This window comes from Vombatus ursinus, unplaced genomic scaffold, assembly GCF_900497805.2.
Source record: "Vombatus ursinus unplaced genomic scaffold, bare-nosed wombat genome assembly UNPS02014830.1, whole genome shotgun sequence".
In the NCBI taxonomy this organism is placed as follows: Eukaryota; Metazoa; Chordata; class Mammalia; order Diprotodontia; family Vombatidae; genus Vombatus; species Vombatus ursinus.
In genome coordinates this window covers 21,217,793-21,240,401 of record NW_020954608.1, presented here as the reverse complement: position 1 = coordinate 21,240,401, position 22,609 = coordinate 21,217,793, and the positions used below count along the sequence as shown (strand labels likewise).

The following is a 22,609-nucleotide window of genomic DNA, read 5'->3' as shown; positions in this document are numbered from 1 at the left end:
TTCTGGAGAAGGTGAAGATATTTAAGGTGAGCAGAAGTAGTTTAGTCTTCCATTGTTAAATACAAATGCTTTTTTCCTTTATGTAAAGGTATTTCCATCTGCTCTTATTATCTGCTATGTTATATTTCTATTCATTTTGAGGCATTTTTGGGGGGACTTCAGGGTAATTATGTTGAAAATTATATGCTGTCACTAGTAGAGAGGCAGTGTGGCATAATGGCTAGAAGGAGGACCTTTGAGTCAGGAAGACTTGAGTTCAAGTCCTACTTTTTATTCATCTAGGTAGCTCCATGGTAATTTTGGGCAAGACACTTATCCTCTTAGTACCCCAGGTAATACTCTAAGTCTTTAACTTATAGACAAGTCGATGGTCTGTATCAGAGTTGGGAATTTCCACCACAAGAGTTCCCTATTGATTTTGATTAATGATTTTCTTTTCAACTAATATTTTTATAGTGAAAAATACTGATTCAAAGTGGCAAATAACAAAAATATACTAGATTTCATTTGCAAAAGTGCTGTCAGCAAATAGTCCTGAAGTTAACATAAGTGATGATAGAGGATGACATGGATGATACTGGTTTGATTGCATCAAGCCCTAGAACATTACAGGGGCTCCCTATTTAGATCTTTGATTGCTCAGTAAATATTGGTATAAGAATCCCTAAAGGAAAACTATAATGAATGAGTTAATACCAATTTGTCTAGAATATGGTATGTAGTTAGATGACCAGTCTAACAAGTTAGTCCATCAACACCTATGACTTGGACAGGCACTGTAGTTGGACAACAGCATGGACCCAGAGTAAAAGAAAAAATAGGATAGTTGAGTGTATTTAAGGAATTGAAATTCTTATTCTTTATAGGTTCTCATCCTAATTTGTTCCCCAACAAAAAAGCTCATCTTTTTACCATCAGGTTTGTCTCAGTGATATGATATAGCCGGGAATCGCAGAACAACAAAACCACTAAATGATCAAAATCACATGTGATTCAAAAGCAAATGGAGAGATAGAATAATATGAACAAAAATCAATGAGACTGAAAAGCTTGATATATGTGAAAGGGGAGAAAATGCCCACATTAATGTAATCAGTATCCGTTAAAGTAGATGAAAATTTTGAATCACAATCTTACATCTTTAACATACAAAACTCAATGGGGCAATAGATAAAATTTTGTCTAACTACCTCATTATACAGATTAGAAAACTGTGATCCAGAGAGATTCAGTGACTGATGAGGTCTTATATGCATACATACTGTAGCCATTGATGCTTCAGAAGAGATGATGTAACCAAGATTTTGTCCAAATTAATGTAGTAATAAACTACATTATAACAAAGTTAGATTGCAATGTTTTTTGCAGAGTATTAAAATTAAATACAAAAGTTGTACTTTTCCTGGGTGTTAACTAAGGAGATTAGGCTTGAAATATAGGACCTGTGGTCTGAGGTAGGGAGGGATGGCCTAGGGCAGTGTTGCTGGGTTGCTCCTCTTCTCAAGCCTCTTAGACTTATTTGTTTGCCTATTCAATTATTATTAAAATTGTCAGAACTAATAATGCCATCTCTATCCCTTTTAAGTTCCAATATCACATTGCTATCGCACATTTGATTTTTAAACCTAGAAATGTCATTTTCTGAAATATTCTTTAGCATAATTCTATCAATGGGGTAGTGGCAAGCAGAGAAATTCTATAGCTAGGTGGCACTGTGAATAGAGAATTTAACTTGGAATCAGGAAGACGAGTTTGAATCTTGCCTCAGTAACTTAATAAATGTACCACTTAAACTTTTCCAGGCTCATTTTCCTCATCTGTAACAAGGGAATAATCATACCTACCTCAGATTTAACATATCTACTTATTTTCATCCAGTAGTCACCAAATTAAGAAAGTGTCTAAATGATGCCAAGAATATTGCCAGATGCAAACTGAAAAGCAATAAAAAAAAAATCTGGATTTTTCCAATATTCTGCATATCTGCCATGATATAACCCACCTAAATATTCTTTAACATCTGGTTGAAAGCTTTATACTAACAGTACTCCAGAGAAGATAAGGTTCTGTTTATTATATATTTCTATAGATTTAAAATCCAAAAGAAGTAATTGTGGGTGGAATGTAGTTGGGCATTTGAACAAAATTTTAAAAGCTTTTGAGTGATCTCATGTGGAATCAACTCAAGAAAAAGAGGTACAAATGTTCTCTACAGAATCAAATATATACATAACATTAAAAGTCCAACCATTAAGGATCAACATGGTGTATAACCTATATAAATACACATTTATTAGGACAACTAAATTCTCTGATGTTTTTCCCCACAAATGTTTATTTCGTTCAAATTGCACCTGAGTAGGAAAAAATCTTTGAAAATCATTATGTAATTCCATATAACTTCCTGTTTCCTGTAGTAAAGTCCGTCCTCTCAAGGAAGTGATTAGGGATCTGGAAAAAGCTATAATTACTCATATACCATCAAATCAGGTGGAAGGAGAAGGGGAAGAGAAATACAACATTATCCATGACATTTATTACAGGTTGTTTATGTGGACCTGCTCTACCAGGGCTGCCAATGGCACACCATGAAGTTGGACCAGTTGTTTTAGTTCTTATCTGATGTGGCTCTTTTACTTACTACCTGTGTGACTGTGGGAATGCTACTTCATGAAACCTTGGTTTCCTTACCTGTAAAGTAGGGTTAATAATAGAAATAGTATTTACCTTATGCAATTGTTGCAACAAAGCATTTTGTCAACATGATGGTACTACATAAATGAGATTCATTATTGAGATTGATCTTATTTACATAGTTACAACTGAATACGCATAAATAATGTATTATTTATACTTGTTAATAAAACATTTATATTCAAAAATATAAAAAACAAATATAGTGATCTAAAATTTCAAAGCTAGGTATTGGGAGATCTTCATCTGTGTGGGGAGATAAGACTTCACATGAAATATGCAGAGAATAATACAAGGCTGTATGTAAAAAGAAACTAAATGTAATAATATGCAAAGTTGTATGTTATACACTATAAATTCTATGACCCCCATACAAAGAATTTTGATGTTACTGGAAAAGGTTTTATGGCATAGATGGACAGTGTGATGTGGTGAAAACAGTTCTGGTTTCATAGAGATTGAATCTTGGCTCAAATATTAACTCTGCTGCTTATCATAAGTGTGACTTTTTGCAAGTTATTTAATTTTTATAGAGCTAGGTTTCTACCTATGTTTATCAAATGGATTGGACAAGATGATCTCCAAGGCCCCTTTCCACACTAGATCCCATGACTCTAACTTGAGAAAAACCTTGAGTGATTGATAAAACATACACCAGTGATCTCACTCCATCCCTTTTTGTACAAGAGATTGACCTCATTATCATCCTCTCTGTCTTACTCTTTCTCTTTGTCCCTGACTCTCTTTCCACCTCCATCTCTCTGTCTCTCATTATTCAATCTTGGCTTATCACCTGGGTCCTCCTCTGTCATCTATAAACTTATGCCTCCCCCATTCTTTAAAAAAAAATCATTTTATATGATCACCCCCACTAGCTCTCATTCTATAGCCTTCCTCTCCTTGTCTAGATTCCTTGAAAAAGCCAACTACATTAGGTTACTCCACTTCTTCTCATCTCACCACCTGTATCTAAATTTTAAGCATTCTGTCTCCTGACCTCATCATCTTTCCAAAGTTACTAATAGCTTCTTAATTGCGAAATCTAAGCATCTTTCCTCATTCTATATCTTTCTTCACCTATCTTCAGGCTTTGATAACACTTATTCCTGGATACCATTCGCTTCTTAAGTTTTCATGACAATAATCTCTCCTGTTTCTCCTCCTACCTTTCTATAAGCCCTCACCATCTCACACTTGGACTACTATGATAGCCCTTTGGTTGATTTCCCTTCCTCACACCTTCCCCACTCCAACCCATCCGTCACTCTGATCCCAAAGTGATTTTCCTGAAGCATAGAAATGAGGCCCTGCCACTACTCTATATTCTCCAATAGCTTCTTAAATCTTATAGGATCAAATATGAAATTCTCCGTTTGACATTTAGAACCTTTCACAATCTACACCCTTTTTACCTTTCCATTATTTCTGCTCTATTAACCTCTGGCCTCTTTACTATCTTTTGTACATAACACTCAATGTCTTGAATCTGTGACTTTTCTTTTACCAGCTATCCCCTATGCCTAAAATTCTCTCCCTCAGAGGTAGAATGGGGTAAATTATCCCACAAAAAAAAAACAGAAACGAAAAGGCTCTTACAGTGGAGAGGAAACAGGGGAAGGTGAGAAGGAATGAGTGAATCTTATTCTCATAGGATTTGACTTAAGGAGGGAATAACATACACACTCAATTGGGTGTGAAAATCTGTCTTACCCTACAGGAAAATAGGGGGGAAGGGGACAGAAGAGTAGGGGAAGGATAGAGAGGAGGGCAGATTGGGAAAAGGAGTAATCAGAAGCAAATACTTCTGAGGAGGGACAGGGTCAAAAGAAAGAATAGAATAAATGCGTGGGTGGGATAGGATTAAGGGAAATAGAGTTAGTTTTTCACAACATGTCTACTATGGAAGTGTTTTGCATAACCGCACATATATAACCTATATTTAGTTGCTTGCCTTGTCAATGAGGGTGGGGGGGGGAGGAAGGGAGAAAATTTGGAACCCAAAGTTTTAAAAACACATGTTTAAAATTCTCTCCCTCCTCACTTCCACCTCTTGTCTTCTCTATCCTCCTTCAAGACTGAGCCCAAATCAGGGGCAGCTAAGTGGCTCAGTGGATAGAGCACTGGCCCTAGAGTCAGGGGGACTTGAGTTCAAATCTAACCTCAGACCTTTGATGCTTACTAGCTGTGTGAACTTGGGCAAGTCACTTAACCTCAATTGCCTAGCCAAAAGAGAGACAGACAGACAGACAGACAGATACAAAAAGAGAGAGAGAGGGAAAAAAAACTAAACCCAAATTCTGTCTTTTGTATGGAGCTTTTCTCCCCTCTCCCAATTACTAATGCCTTCCCTAAGATTATACTCTATTTCCATGTAGGTACATAGTTACTGGCATGTCTCCCCATTAGAATGTGAGCTTCATGAGAATAGGAAATAATGTTTTCACTTTGCTTTGTATCTCTTTTTTATAATTATTTTTTTTTAGTTTTCAACATTTACTTCCATAAGATTATGAGTTTTAAATTTTCTCCCCTTCCCATTCCTCTACCCCCACCCAAGACAGCATGCAATCTGATATAGGCTGTACTTATACATTCATATTAAGTATATTTTCCTGTTAGTCATGATGTAAGGAACAATTAGAACTAATGGGAAAAACCATGAGAATGAAGCAAGAAAACCAAACAACAAAGGAAAAGGAGAGCAAATCATAGATTCCATCTGCATTGAAACTCCATAGTTCTTTCTCTGGATATGGATAGCAATTTCCATTGTGAGTCTTTTGGAATTCTCTTATATTCTTGCATTGCTGTGAAGAACCAAATCTATCAAAGTCAGTCATCGCACAATGTGGCTGTTACTGTGTACAATGGCAAAGAATTGGATATTGATGGGATGCCCATCAATTGGAGAATGACTGAATAAGTTGTGGTATATGAATGTAATGGAATACTATTGTTCTATAAGAAATGATGAGCAGGCAGACTTCAAAAAAGCCTGGAAAAACTTACATGAACTGATGCAGGGTGAAATAAGCAGAACCAGGAGAACATTGTACACAATAACAGCCACATTGTGGGATGACTGACTTTGGTAGATTTGGATCTTCTCAGCAATGCATGAATCTAAGACAACTCCAAAAGACTTATGATGGAAATTGCTATCCAATCCAGAGAAAGAACTTAGGAGTCTGAATGCAGATGTAAGCATACTATTTACTCTCCTTTTCCTTTGTTGTTTTATTGCTTCATTCTTGTGGTTCTTCCCATTAGTTCTAATTGTTCTTTACATCATGACTAACAGGAAAATATACTTAATGTGAATGTATAAGTAGAGCCTATATCAGATTGCATGCTGTCTTGTGGGGTTGGGGGAGGAGAGGCAAGGGGAGAAAATTTAAAACTCAAAATCTTATAGAAGTGAATGTTGAAAATTAAAAATAAATTAATTATCAAGGGAAAAATGGGAAAAGGACCCACATGTACAAAAATATTTATAGCAGCTCTTTCTGTGGTGGCAAAGAATTGGAAATTGAGGGGATGTCTCAATTGGGGAATGGCTGAACAAGTTGTGGTATCTGAATGTAATGGAATCCTACTGTGCTATAAGAAATGATGAACAAGCAGACTTCAAAAAAAAACTGGAAAGACTTACATGAACTGATGAGGAGTGAAATGAATGAACCAGGAGAGCTTTGTATCTCTCTTGATGGCACATAGTAAGCACTTAGTAAGTGCTTATTGACTTATTGACTTACTGATGGACTAAGAAGGAAGAAAAGATTTCAGGTTGGAAGTAAAGTGATAAATTAACAGAGATTCTTTTTAAAACATACTGAATGATGGAGCAGGTATTCAGAAGAGTCTCTATTGGGTGAAATCATTTCTCTAAATTTCTTTCCAAATCCAAAATTCCATTTGGTATTGTTAATAGGTTTTTTTTTCCTCAACCTTCTACTTTCTAACCCATCTTTTTCTCTTCTATACTTCATGCTAGACTTTTAGAGAGAATAGTTCACACCCATGGTCACTTCCCCAAATCCCCTGTAATCTGACTTCTGTCCCCAACTTTGCCCTGAAACTATTTTCTCTATAATCAGCTACCTCTTAATTTACAATTTTAGTGACCCAGTCACTCCTTCTTTGTTGTCCATGATATGCTTCTCTCTTGGTTCTCTTCCTAGCTTACAGAATCTACTACTTCTTGGGAATCTCAAGACTCTGCCTTTTCTTTTCTTTCAACCCATCCTGCCCCTTATTAAAGCCTTTATGTGAACGACTCAAAAATCTGCATCTCCAGTCTTGAGCGCTACCTCTTTATTTTCAAATATCCTGTAGATAGCTCTAACTGGATAACTCAAACTCATTCTATCCCAGACTCTTTGTGTTTGCCCAAACTTGTTCTTTCTAATGTCTCTGTTTCAATTGACTCCCAAACATTCAACTTGGAAACCTCATTTTGCTGATTTCTTGACACTTCAGGATTCTCATTCATAACTCTTCCCATCCAATTAGAAGATATATGTATGTTTATGTATATATGTATGCATATGATATTATGAAGGGCAAACCTAAAGAAGTATGCATATACATGCATCTTTATATATACACATTTATATATACACATATACACGCGTGTATTCATTTCCTCTTTACCACTACCACTGTTACTACTCTAGCTCAGTTCCTTATAATTTCATGCCTATACTGTAATAAGAGCTTCCCAAGTAGTCACTTTTTCTCAAGTCAGTTAATCTCTCTGGACCCTAATTTCCTCATTTTTAAAATAATGAGGTTGGACTAGAATCAGGGGTGGATAACCTGCAGCTTCATGTCCACGTGAGGCCCTCTAGGTCCTCAAGTGCAATGCTTTGACTGAATCCAAATTTCATAGAACAAACCCCCTTGATAAAAGGATTTGGTCTGTAAAACCTGGACTCAGTCAAAAGGCCACACCTAGAAGGCCACATGTGGTCTCAAGGCCACAGGTTCCCTATCCCTGGATGATTGCAAAGATCCCTTATAGCTCTGAATCTATCATCCTATGAGCCCAAGTCTTTCCCTTGTCCAATATGTCCTAACACCAGTACTTACATAGGTTTCCTAATTCACCGGCTTAGTTATGTTGTTTTATAAACAATTTCAAACTCTTCGGAAATTCTCTACACACACTTTCATTTTGTTTCTAAGTTTATGTCAGAAATTAGATTTGCACTATTTATTTGCCAAAGAGGAATGGAAACTACATTTAATAGAAGAAATTAAGAATGAATTACCTTTTTTTATTACTTCCCTACTACATAATTTATTTCACCATGAAATTAACCCTTAAAGTGATATAAGAAATGAATTATAGAAGACAATACTAATCATTCTATTTTATAGCCTGTTCATGGTACAGAAGTAGGCTGCTCATAATCAATGAATTGGACCCAGTCCTAAAATTTAACATTATTGCCATATTTTCTAATAACTTGGGAAAATTAGTTTCCAACAAAAAGGAAGATATGGCTTGAGTTATTGATATCTAAATGTGTCCACCCTTACTTAATGTTTTTATAGCAACAAAGGAACATAAGAAGAAGAATTGTTTTATATTGAGCAGAAATTTGAGTCTGAAATTAGTATTCTGGACTGGGTTATTGAGATATTTACTTCAAAGAATACACTTCATATGTTAGGGTTCACAGCTTGGCTTCTGTTTATTTGTGGCTTTTTTTTATACCATGGTTTAAGTTCTGTTTGTTTGTGTATTTTTAGTTGATTAGCATGTCTCTGGAGAAAAAAAAGAAACATTGAGCTTTCAGTTCAGTTAAATATTATAATTTGTATTATGCTTTTCAATTAAACTCCTATTTGGAATGTATGATAAGAAGTGGCTCAGCTATGATGATTTCCTTTACTAGTGCTTCTGATATTTAATGGTCTTTTTATGAAGCTTAGAACTGGAACTGTGTATGATGTTAAATCATTGGCAGTTTTTGTGAATGAGATGCATATTTTCAGAATCTAAGTTGAAAGAAGTGGTAATATTCCATTTGACCCTTCATTCATACTTGGAATTGAGCCTAAAGGAGTAAAATGAGTATTCTGAACCATATATAACAGAAAGGCATTTATATGATTCTGCTTTATATTTTTAGAATTATACTGCTTTTCCCCTTTTTCTCACTATAAAGAAGATAAAATTCTTACTTATTTTAAAAAGCTGCATGAAAGTATTAAAAATATAATTGAGCACAACAGCTGACTAGACTTGGGTGCTGTACAGGTTCTGCCATATATATATCTAAAGCATTCTCTTATAAATTGTTTTTGGAACTGAAAATACAGAGAATTTGGAGATGTTACTAACATAAAGATGTAGGGTAACCAGCTTAACTTGACCTAATCATTATGGTTTTTAGTATTTTTGATTATTCACATATGGTTAGTTAAATATGATTGATTCTTTTGCAATCTTTTTCTGAAATTGATTTATTGACTTTACCCTTGTAAAAAGAGACTAAAACTGGCACATTTTAAATGTCCTTAGAGAAAATATGGCTGCAAGTGGTTTTCATTCTTTAGAAAAGAAATCATTATATGACAATATGCCCTTCTCTCTGTCTCTGTCAGTCTCTTCTTTTCTCCCACATTTCCCCTGTTTCTTCCTTCTTCCCTCCTCCCCTTCCTTTCTCACTCCCTCCTCCTTTCCAAGAGAAAGAAATGATTAAAAAAGGCTAATATTTATCATATGTAATTCATTAGCTATTCCCACATTTTAAAAATCACATAATTCAGATTTTTATAACAATGTCAGAATTTATTGTAAACATATACAGATTCATACATAAATTGATAATCACTTCTAGTCTCAAAAGTGTCTATTTTTCCTTATTTTCTATGGAACCTCATTTTCTATGTGGAAGAAGGAATGCTCTAGAAAAGGGTCTCTACTTTTCATTACTTGACATTATCAAATTACAGAATCACAGAGTTGAAAGGAATCTCTAGACTATCTAGACTAATTCCTATATTTTGGCCATTTATTGTTGCTAAATTGTTAATAAATACTTTTAAACCATTTCTGTGTTTTATAGTGTGACTATACATGTTGTAAAGAAAGATGTTGAGATGTACATACATATTTCAAAACTATATACATATGTGGGATTAGCTCTTGGTAGTTGCTTGGCTGAGCTGATGAAATTAGGTGACAATCCTGACCCTTTCAGCATGCTGAAAGTTCTTGCCCAGACATTTTAGTCAATTAAAATATTATAGATTCATTTTTTAACATGAAAGACCCAAGGAATTGGTCATTGACTAAATTAATTTAGATGGGAATAGACAGGACTATACCAAAATATAAAATAATATGCAGAAAATATAATCTTGGTAAATTCCTTTATTAACATTGAGTTTTAGATGGGAAATCAGATTTCATTTAATTAGACTCTATGGGGGTTATAGACATCTGGGAATGAGACAAAGGATAAATAAATTTAGATGGAAAGAGACAGAACATTTCGTAGTATAAGATAATGTCAGGAATATAATCCTGGTAAATTCCGTTACTAATATTAAGTTTTACTGCACATGTATAACCTATATTGAGTTGCTTGCCTTTTCAATGAGGGTGGCTAGGGAAGGAGAAGGGGAGAAAATTTGGAACCCAAAGTTTTAAAAACACATGTTTAAAAAAATGTTTTCGCATGCAACTGGGAAATAAGAAATACAGGAAATGGGGTACAGAAATCTATCCTGCCCTACAGGAAAATAGAAGGGGAAGGGGATAAGAGAAGGGGGGGGGAGAGATATAAGGGAAGGTAGACTAAGGGAAAGGGTATTCAGAATGCATGCCATCTTGGGGTGGGGGGGCAAGATGGGGTGAAAATTTGGAACTCAAAATCTTGTGGAAGTGAATGTTGAAAACTAAAAATAAATAAATTTATTAATAAAAATATTAAGTTTTAGATGAGAATTCAGAATTAATTTTATGCTACCCATTAGGGGATCTTGGCATCTACAAATTAACATAAATGCTGTAGACACTTGGTAATAAGGGGACAGAATACTAACTGAAAGAAGAAGAAATGACAGAAGAATAAAATGGTATTTATCATGGATGACTGACTTCAGCTACTTTATTTTTTGCCTGACATCCGGGAGATATTCTGTTGATTGCCAGCAAATCATCTTGTTTTGTATTACTTTCTGTGAAATTCAATGTAGATGGTAAATCAGCAATGTAGGCTCAATCTCATTCAACTACAGCTGTGCTGTTGATGTGATTGTTGTTATTTTTTTTATACTCTGAAAAAAAAGTTATATTGATGCTTTAGGAAAAACCAAAAACAACCAAAGAAGTTTCTAAATGATTTTGTACCATAGAAAAAGAGTTAAAGCCAATCAATGTAATGGCTATATCTGACAGTATATGTGATGTTCTGCATCCCTAATTGTCTACCTATTTAACCAAAAAATAAAATTATGTTTGATCACATATCCTTTGGGAAAATATCGATTATCACATTTAGAAGTGCTTAAACATTGTTTTCATTTACAATGTTATACTCATTGTGTACATTGTTTTGGCTTTTCTTGCTTCAGTTTATATCAATCTATACAAATCTTCTAAAATTTCTCTGAGTTGCTCATAGTTATAATATTTTATGGTGCAATAATATTACATTAAATTCATATAGCAAAATTTGATCAGACATTCTCCGGTAGTGGAGTACTCATTGATTTCTTGTTGTTCTTTGCTACCACACACAAAAATAAATTCTGCTGTGAATATTTTGGTATGTACAGGAACTTTATTTTTTTCTATCTTTGACTTACCTGGAATATATACTCAGTAGTAGGATCACTGAATAAAAAAGTATAAAGTGTTCATTGAGGCATTCTGTGCCAAAGGAAGAAAATGAAGTCAAGTCTTCCTGACTCTGGGGCAAGCTCCCTATATACTTTGCCAGAGTGTCTCTCTTTTTGGATCACTTAAATGATCTATTTTCTCTTTTGAGATCTTCTCTATTCCTTGTTTATTATAAATCCTTTCCTTAACCATAGTTATGAAAGGATACAGAAAGTACTTTTAATTTATATTTTTAAATGATGTGACCTTTTGATGAAGTGTAGATTAAGTTAGAGTTTATTGGTATGTGGTATAAGATGCTCCTGTGCTTTCTAGTTTTCCCAGTCATTGTTGACAAATAGAGAATTACACCTCTTCTCCCCTTCCCCAGTAGCTTGTGTCTTGAGGTTTATCAAACACAAGGCTATGTTCACTTGCTTCCAGGTTTTGTTTGTCTGTCCTGTTTCTGATTAACTTTCAGTTTCTTAACCAGTATCATAAACTCTGGATGACAATTGCTCAGTAATGCAGTTTGGAGAGGCTGCAGAGCATAGTGGGTAGAGGTGCAGTCTTAGTGTCAGAAAGACCTCTTTTATAGTCCTTCCTCTGACATATAGCAATTGTGTCATCATGAGAAATTCACTTAACCTCTCAGTACCCTGGGGAAATTTGTACATATACATTTATGCACATACGTATATGCATATATATCCAATATGAAATGTGTAAATATATTTATATACCTATATGTACTGATATATTTATCAAGTTTATTATATGTTGCATGTGTCTATATGTATATATTTTCCTCCAGAATTATGATGTTATATGGAAGTCAGCTTTCAGTACAGAACCTCCTTCAACTAACAGATTGACAGCTCAACACAGTCATAAATGTGTGTGCAAAGGTATATTTTGAAATCTGTTACTACTAGACTCCATACTTTTTTCATTTTTTCCCATTATCCTGATCTTTTGTTCCACCGGATGAATTATGTTATTATTATATCAATGAACCCTTATAATTTGATTTGTGTAGTACCAAGTGTGTAGGTTAATTTTGGTAATATCATTTTATTATGTTAGTGCAGTTCATCATGAACAATGAATCTCTATCTGATTATTAAAAGAATAATTCCTTTATTTCTCTAAAAGAATACTATATAGTTGTATTTATATAAATCCTGAATATGTCTTGGGACATTGAAACCAAGAATAGGTATAAATATTTAAAACCAGAAAAAATAGAAAATTGTATTATATTTTTAATATCAAGTTCTTTTTCTTTAACACAGTGCTAATCAATTCAATTTAACCTTTATGAAATATCTATTCTATATCTAATACTCTTCTATGATGTATACAGAACTAAAAAGACTGAGAAGATACAAGCCTCTACATTTGACAGTTATACTCTAATCCCTTAGAATTAAAAAATATATACATACCTAAAATGATGAAAAAAAATAATGGAACTTGTGTGATAAAAATTATGAGTTAACATTCTGTATGAATGAAGAAGCTGCCTTCTCAATATTTAAGTAAATCTTAGGAATAATAATTTTATGAATATTTACATGTAGATTCAAACACATTTTGATGTTAGTAAAGAGAGATGCTCTTATGTCCCATCCAAGTTAGTAATAGCTTATTTATAAAATATGCATTAATTCATTTATTAAAATTATTTATTTATTCTTATGTTCCATCCAAGTTAGCAGTCGCTTATTTATGAAATGTTCACTTATTCATTCATTAAAGTTGATTCACCTGATCATGTTATGCCCTTTTCTTAATTACCATGGGCATAGAATATACAAGTATGCTTGGTACTTATATTCACTGTGTTTTGTAGGTATGAGAAAAATATTTTATGTAGCAAGAATTACACTTTAATATTTATTGAATATAAAAGCATTGATAGATGGAAATCCTAAAAAAAGACTTTTTTATTGTTTTTTTTGTCTTTTGTCTATTTTAGATTCAGTTTTCTATAAAAGTGAAGCTTATTTATACTCCTTTTTTGTCAGTGTATCATTAGAGGGCTCTTATTCTATAGAAATGATATTTACATATTATATCAAGGTATAAAGATTTTTTTTACTTTATAGTTAGTTATGAAGCAGCCTTTGTACTCATTTCCATGGAGATTTTTCAGTGAATATATCCTGATCCAATAATGTTCAAAATTTCAATTAAATTAGAATACTCAATGGTATGTATAGTCCCCTTAGGTTTGTAAAATTCATTTTTATTATTAAATGACATTTTCCAAGATCTAGTTATCCATTTTGTTCAGGTTTATTTTTAACACATTAAAATGAGGGTACCAATGAACTACAGTATAGTATGATTAATGATGAATCACATATATTTAGCTTATATAGCTTTTCTCCACAGTGTATTTCTTTCAAGGACACATGGTTACATAAATAAAACACTCCAAGTGGCCCCAGGTAATTTTTTTTTTCAGCTCCATTCTAGACTTTGTGTAATGTTGGATGATTCAGAGATAAAGTTATCTGCCACCCCTCCCCCTTCAGCAAAGAATTTTGTCTTCCAAATTACTAAGAAAATGAAACCACTTGTTGTGAATTCCTCCATTTCCCCAAGTCCATATAACCAAACTTATATAATTAATTTTTTATGCTCATTCAAGTTAATACTATCTTCTAGGACTGCTTCCTGAATTACATAATTTTAAAGTTATCTTGTTATGTAAACACATAAAGATTCATTACTGTAAAACAGCATAAATAGCAGTAGTTCCATTTTATACTATTAGACACCTATATATCTATATGATCTTATTAAATTATCACAATAGTAGGAGAGCTTAGTTGGATATAATGGCGGTTTTATATATTAGAAAATTCAGAATCGGGTAGCTAGTTAATAACAAGGCCTTAACTAACTTCCTTCTAGCTTTACCCTAGAATTGGTGATAACTTCACCAGTAGATAGATTTTTATAAGATGTGGTATATATTATTTGTCATATCCCCCATTAGGATTTGAGCTTCTTGAGGGTTTTTATTGTTCAGTTGTTTTTCAGTCATGTGTGACTCTTTGTGACCCCATTTGGGGTTTTCTTGGCAAAGATTCTGGAGTTGTTTACCATTTCCTTCTTCAGCTCCTTTTACAGATGAGGAAACTGAGGCAAACAAGATTAAGTGACTTGCCTATGATCACACAGATAGTAATATCTGAGGCTGGATTTGAAATCGGGAAGATGAGTCTTCCCGACACCAAAGCCACCACTCTATCCACTGTGCCACCTACCTGCCCTTCTTGAGGGTAGGGACCATGTTTTGGGTTTTTTTTTAATCTCTAATGCTCATCATAGTACCTAACACATAGCAAGTATTTAATAATTTTTGTTAGATGACAAACTGACTAATGGAACTTTCATAAACTAAATGCCACAGGATATAACTTGGAAAATAAAGAAATGGGCCAGTTGTTTTTGTTGTTGTTGTTGTTGTTCTATAGTATTCTTACAGTTGTAGAAGTAACAGTTTGGTGAAATCTATTGGCATAGCTGAATGTTTTTAAATGCATAACAAAAAATGTATAGGATTGCATGAGGAGAAAGAAGAAGGGGGGTTGGAACATGTCATAGAAGTAACACTTCTGTGTCAAAAAGAGTATGCCTTTCAAATAGTTGGGGAAATAGTGAATCATTACCCTAGTTTTTTTATTATTCCTCTTATAATTTTACTAATGATACTGAAAAATATTCTTCTGTTTTGATCAAAAGATGATATGTGTACTTCACATTATGTTACATAAGACGTTTTGGAAAATTAGTTTCATGTTTGGGAAGAAATCCTTGCTGGGAAAAAGAAAAGGAGAAATGTGAAGCTGTTTCATTACCCATTGAATATGTTCCTAGAGAAATGTGATGATACAATTTCTAGATTATAATAGCACAATAAAAAATCTTTTGCTGACCAAAAACACATACCATATTTTATGTATTCACTGTCCTGTACTTTTCTTTGGGGTGGGGGGGATTGTCATTGGGTTTTATAATATTGTCTCATTTTGTGTGTGCTGTTAACAGCTTGGGACTACTGAAACAAATATAAGGCCTATTAGAGGATAAAGTTTCCTTGGTGTGAGTTTTAATAAAATAATGAGTTTTACTATGAGCATTTTGTTTTAATGGCGGTGGTTGTGTGGGCTTTTCCTTCCAATTTATTATAGTGAGAAAATAGTTATTTGCAATGAGTAATGTGCTTTCTAACACATAGCTGGCTGTTACCCATACCCAGAATTTTCTCTCATCTTCTCTGCCTTCTGACTTCACTGGCTTATTTCAAGTCTTAGCTAATATTTCATCTTCTTCAAGAATCCATTCCCAGTCCTCCTTAATACCGTTCCTCTGAGATTGACAATTCATAAATTAGACAGATGGACAGACAGGCAGATAGATGGATATTTAGATAAAACATAATCATGTGTGTGTTATCTTCTCTCATTAGTTTATAAGTTCTTTGAGGTCAAAGACTGCTTTTCATTTCTTTCTAGCTCCAGTACTCAATCCAGTGTCTGCTACATAGTAGGTACTTACTCAATATTTGTTGACTTGAGTTGATTAAACCCCTAGTGTTTAAGGGTTCAATTCTGCCTTTTTTTAGTCAATGGGAGTTCAGGGTGGGTAGAGGAGATGACAAGGGATTTCACATGGAATTTTCTGAAGTTTCCCCAAATCAGATAATACAACAACAAAATGTCATCCTTTTGATGACTAGTTGATGAATAGAATTTTGACAGTTCTAGAACACATTGACTTTGTTAATAGTGTAACCTGGGATTATGAAGAAGTGTATGAGCATCTCTAAAACAGACAGTACTGGATTATTAATGGTGACTGAACTGAAGACACACACTTAGTTTCATCACAGAAACAGTTCTGTGGTACAACGAATAGAGCACTGGACCTGAAGACAGGAAGATCAAAGTTCAAATCATGCCTCGGACTCTTACTAGCTAGGTAATCCTGGGCAAATCACTTAAGCTATCTGTGCCTCAGTTTCTTCATCTATAAAATGGAAATGATAAAACTACTATCTACCTCACAGGATTGTGGTTACAGGCAAATTAAAAAAAACCTGTAAAGCACTTTGCAAACTTGAAGGAGGTATATAAGTGCTACCTATTAATTAGTTATTATTTTTATTACATATATGGAGCTGACTAAATATATATAACTAAATCTGCTAAGAAAACCTCTAATGGGGTCACAAACAATCAAATACAACTAAAAAAAGAAGACTGAAAAAATTTTATGACCCACCAAGTAAAATATTTTATGTAGTTTGGAAATAAAAACTATTGAATTTTATATTTTTTTACAAGGCAAAGGCCTTGTGGGAGGAAGAGAAAGGGGACACCTTATAACATTCCTAGGAAATTTCCTTGCTAAGAATATGCCAAATAGGGACAGCTAGGTGGCACAGTGGATAGAGCACCGACCCTGAAGTCAAGAGGACCTGAATTCAAATCTGACCTCAGACCAAACACATGACACTAGCTGTGTGACCCTGGACAAGTCACTTAACCCCAATTGCCAGAAAAAAAAAGAATATGTCAAATGGAAGAGTGTCAGGGTGATGTGGTCAGGAAGTAGGGAATTCTTGTATAGAAATGTAGCTGCTGCTACCATGCCCTTTGAAGGAGCATTTGTCAAAGCTACAAGACACAGATTAATGCAGTAGCACAGTACTTGATTTGAAGTTAGGAAGACCTGGGTTCAAATCCTGTCTTAGAAACATATCAGTTATGCAATCCTAGACAAGGCATTTACTTCCAGGACACAGTTCCTTCATCTGTAAAATGAGAAGGTTGGTTTTAATGACTTCCAAGATTCCTTCCAGCTCTATATCTATGATCCTTTAATGAGAAAGGAGAGTGGGCATACCTATGTTGCAGATGACTTCTTGTCACCATACCTATATGGTGGGTTATACCTTCTTGTCCTGAAAGGGTTTAGGGTGAGATTCCAATACTGCACGAAAAAGCAGCCAGGACACCAAAGGATACTTTCATAGTACTTACACATCCCTGTGCCTCAGGGGAGAATAGAGTTAGCTGTGTTTTGTTGAAACCAAAAAAGGACTAATAGGTAGTTTTATAGTATTTTCTTCATGTCTGCTTGAATACAATGCATGTTTGTTGCTATCTGACAGACTTGGGCCTCCACAAGAAAGGACAAAAGTTTGTATGCCCACCCAGATATCCTTACGTGGTATGGTAAGTTTATAAGACCAGATCTAATGGTTTTCTCGTGCTGTGAGATGGCTTTGATAAATATTATTCCAGAAACCACTGAGTTGAGATTCTCTGGAAGTGTGTGCTGAGTTGTTTACATTTAGGAAAAAAAATATTTCTTAAGGAATACAAGCTACAAGTACGGAACTTATCTAAACCTATTCTTTTCCTTGTTTTCCTAGGAATGCAAGTGTTAGAATGGAATGGAATTCCCCTGACTTCTAAAACCTATGAAGAAGTCCAGAGTATCATTAATCAACAAAGTGGGGAAGCAGAAATATGTGTAAGACTGTGAGTTTTTCCCCACCTTTCTGTTTCCATTTTTTTGGCTTTTCATGTGTTGTTTTTCTTTAAAGTTGTTAAGGTGGAACCTTTTGCCAGTTTGTAGGATTTATCTGTACTCACATGTAATTAGAAGATAAAGCTGTAGTGGTTTCTTGTGTCTGTTATAAAACAAAAGCTCTTTAGCATAGAAAAAATGAATTCAATTTTATGTGCAATAAAATGTCAACAGTTCTTTTTCATGTCGTCTATTAAACATGCTTCATTCGGATGAAAGCTGTAACTCACTTATAATCCATGAGAAATGTACAACTAGGTTCCAATTAGTGCAAATAATGAATCTCGTTTAATTGTCAACACTATTCAAATCCACACTGCAAATTTCTGTTTGGGAGAGAACAGGTGACTATACTTTACATAATTATAACGTCAGGGTGAATTTGAATATATGCCATCCCTATGGGGTATTTATTATTCACACTAATTCTGACTTAGCAATATTTGCAGGTAGTAATATTTGCAACATTTCAATATGAACTTGCATTTACTCCATTAAAGATTTCACCTTAAAGAATCATTTTTATCAGCTACTTGACTTTTTTTTAACAGCACTGCAAATATGTATTAACTACAGAAGGGAGTTATGCTTGGGAGTTGCTTTATATATCATTGATCACTTTTCATTTATTGACCTAAAGAAAAGACTGTGGTGACAAGGAGGAAGGACCTTTTGTCTCAGGCTTCTTTTGCTTTCTTTAGGGATATAAACATGCTCTCGGATTCTGAGAATCCTCAGCATCTGGAACTACATGAACCACCAAAGGCTGGTAGGTGAAAATGATATATTTCCAATTGCCTAGAAACCAAATCCCTTAAATATAAAAAGGTGGAATAGATTTAGTTTCATAGGAATCGGAATTGGACCTATGATTTCATAGAGAGATTTCTTAAATGAGGACAGTCATTTCACTGATGCAGGTGAGCATCTTCTCTGAAATTTATAATCTTGGGGAGTTGTCTGCAGAACTGAGAGGTTAAGTGATTTACCCAGGGTCACATTGCCAGTAGGTTTGGCAGAGACAGGACTTGAACCTTGGTCTTTGAGGCTTCAAGGCCATTTCTCTATCTATTACACCACCCAACCTCTCTTTAGGTTCATAATAAAACAAATGTCTTTACTTAATGTAAGAAATTATGAAGACCAGTTGAATCCATGTAGCACCTGACATTTACCTGAGTGCTTACACTTCAATTTTATCAAAGAAATTTGTTCGCATGTAGCATTGTACCTGGCACAATGTAAATGCTTAAGAAATGCTTATTGAATAATACAGGGAATGAATGGATGAATGATGAAAAGCTTAGATTTCATGAGACTCAGTGACCTGTCTACCTTTGCCTAGTTAATAAGTGGCAGAGCTCAAGCCCAGGTCTTCACAATCTAAGTGTAGCACTTTCTCTACTCTATTTGGTTAGGTTTATAGTTAATACTAATCCCCATTTATGTAAAAATGATAATTTTCTTTAGATATCAAAGAAATATGTCCCTCAATAAGTGAAGATTTTGTGTTAAGGTTTGCTCTGAAATATAAAGGATCCTTGGATGGTAGGAAAAAAAAAAAAACCCACATCACATAAAGCATGTTTCCAGGGGCAAGAAAGAACTACCCCATTGATTCCACATAGTATATTTTCTTCTTTCTTGAAAGGCAGCAGTTTATGTTCATTCCAATTTTCAATCTCTTCTATACCTCAAACTTCTTTTGAATGACATAAAATTATTAATTCTCAAGAAGCACATGAAGGGTAAAGGAGAATGAGAGTAAATTATATGAGAGATATAATTAACTGGTTAACCCACAAGGATTTATTAAGTGCCTACCATGTGCCAGACACTTTGCTAAGCAATGGGCATACTGTGATATATATACAAAAAAAAAGTTCAAGAGATAATTTCTGGGTAATGAATCATTTTATTAATCATACTAGGAATAATTAATAGAAGGGGATTCTTGTATAACAAACACCCATCATGGAATCCACTCAACACTTATATGCCTTTGGAAGAATGAATGTTCCTGAGGGTAACAGTCAACTCGGATTGGTTAACAAGTAATGAAAGAATGAATATTATAATGAGGGTAGGCTTATTATACTGAGGGTCTGGGGGACATGACTCTGATCACTCAGTCTTGGTCAAAGAGACATAGCTATAACCATATCACCCCATCTAGGGTAATCTAAACAAAAAGGAGAATCCACTTTTTCTCAGACCTGAGTAAAACACAATGGGCCAGAATCCATCAACTCACCTTAATTAAAATTTCTTTACCTTTTGAATAGATCTGAGTTTTTCATCTCATTATCAGCCCTACATTTCAAAGGCTGCTTGAATAACCTAGAGCGGCTGATTTCTGAATGAGGAAGTAGAAGAAGGGGAAAAACTGTAGGCCCAGTTCAATAATTGGTTATTAATATGAGAGAAATAGTCATTTTTCTCTATACAACAAAAATGAAAGCATTCCTGACCCTACAAGGATTATACTATCCATAATGTGTTACTAATTTCCTTTTAATCAACTGAAGGTTGACATTTTATCTTTGATACCCTGAGTTCTAATAGTGATGGTGTAGAGCATGATAGAGAAGTCAATTTCTTTGACATGACTTAGTACATAAAGCTGTTTTTATCTTATTGCAGTAGAGAAAGCAAAATCTCCCGGAGTGGATCCAAAGCAGCTGGCTGCTGAGCTTCAAAAAGTTTCTCTCCAGCAGTCACCATTGGTTCTTTCTTCAGTTGTTGAAAAAGGATCACATGTTCACTCAGGCCCCACATCAGGTGCATCCAGTGCTGTTCCCAGTCCTGGTCAACCAGGATCGCCCTCTGTGAGCAAAAAAAGGCACAGCAGCAAAGTGAGTCATTTCTAAATGTGTTCCCATTATGGTGTCTTTTCTCATGCCCATCTTTAGATCAGGGAAAAACAAATGAGAGACAATTTTGTATCCCTAAGCTTTCTATTCCAGCATCTTCCCTTTTTCTCTGACAACATAATTGCAAAGGAGTAAAAATGAAAACCATATTTCTTGTATGCTACAATCATTTCTTATCATAATCTATCCTTTTAATCTAGCAAAGTTAATTTTGCTTATACAAATATGAAAGTAGAGTGTGCCACATAGATTTTATGTTTATCACTGTTTTTTTTTTTTAAGTGTGCTTTAGGTGTTCTTCTGAACTTTACAGTAACACTATTAAGAGACAGAAAAACACCTATGTGACTCTAGGCAAGTCTCTGAAACCTCTCTCAGTCTCAGTTTACTCACTAGACAAATTGGAAAAGGCAGAGGACTGAATGACCTCTAAGATACCCTCCAGTGTGATAACAATGACCCTGTGATCCTAATTCCTGTTATACAGTTTATTTTCCAACTGAAGATATGGAGATTACAAATAAACAGCTACCCCCTTTCACACATAGGAGTGTATTCTTTGCATCTTCCTAAATACCAAATAGGTGAAGTGATACCCTACATCCTGGCCTGCTCCATGTAGTGTAGCTATGCAAGGCAGTAGATTTCCTAGTCAAAATTTCACTAGTAATGGCCAAAGGCTGCTGTAATTCTTTCAAAAAGAAAAGTAGATCAGGATACAATCTTTAGAGCAAGTCTGTACTTACAAAGCAGAAGAGGAGAAAGACCAAATTTCCAAGAGCAAGTTTTGTAAGGTAAAAATCATGCCCACTTCTGAGTAAATGGGCAGGCAAGACTGAGACAAGCAAGAGAATTCTGAAAGTTTTATTTATAGCTCTTGTGCTCAGCTATGCTGAACTCACTAGACACACCCACAACTACTACACAAATACAGAGTCTATGTATGTGTGTATATACATACATATATATGTGTGTGTATACACACACACACACACACACACACACATATATATATATACACATACACACAGATATGTATTTGGTAGATATGCTATAGATTTTATATATAATTACTATATGTATGTATATATTTATGTAACCATGTTTATATACATGCCTTGATACAAATACATATGCACCTACAAATATATACATGTATGTATATATGTATATTGGAATAGACACACAAATAATATATAATTTTCTCAGCCAACAGTCTCTTTCCTTTTCCAGAATTCAAGTTCTTCATATCAAATAGAATCACAGAATATTGGAGTCAGAATGGACTGTCTAGTCTAACTCCCTCCTTTTACAGAGTAGGAACCTAAAATCCAGATGCCAAATTCTTGCCCAAGGTCTCACAGCTACTTTGTTGGATGATAAGAAAAATAACCTAATTCTCCTGACTCCCAAGATGGTGTTTTTTGGTTTCTTTTATCCTTAGCCCCTACATCATTCCTAGTAGTTCCCCCTGAGATTTCCTTCTATTTGTTCTCTCTCTCTCTCGCTCTCTCTCTCTCTCTCTCTCTCTCTCACACACACACACACACACACACACACACACACACACACACACACACACACACAC

General features: G+C 34.5%; 1 protein-coding gene across 1 annotated transcript in view; it reads left to right on the top strand.

Moving 5' to 3' along the window:
• The window catches only part of PCLO (piccolo presynaptic cytomatrix protein), a 539,133-nt gene that overhangs the window by 382,760 nt on the left and 133,764 nt on the right, over positions 1-22,609 (top strand). The window contains exons 12-14 of the mRNA XM_027838890.1: positions 17,991-18,099; positions 18,850-18,917; positions 20,792-21,003. Of these exons, the coding sequence (XP_027694691.1) occupies positions 17,991-18,099; positions 18,850-18,917; positions 20,792-21,003 (389 nt within the window). The remainder of the gene's footprint in view (positions 1-17,990; positions 18,100-18,849; positions 18,918-20,791; positions 21,004-22,609) is intronic.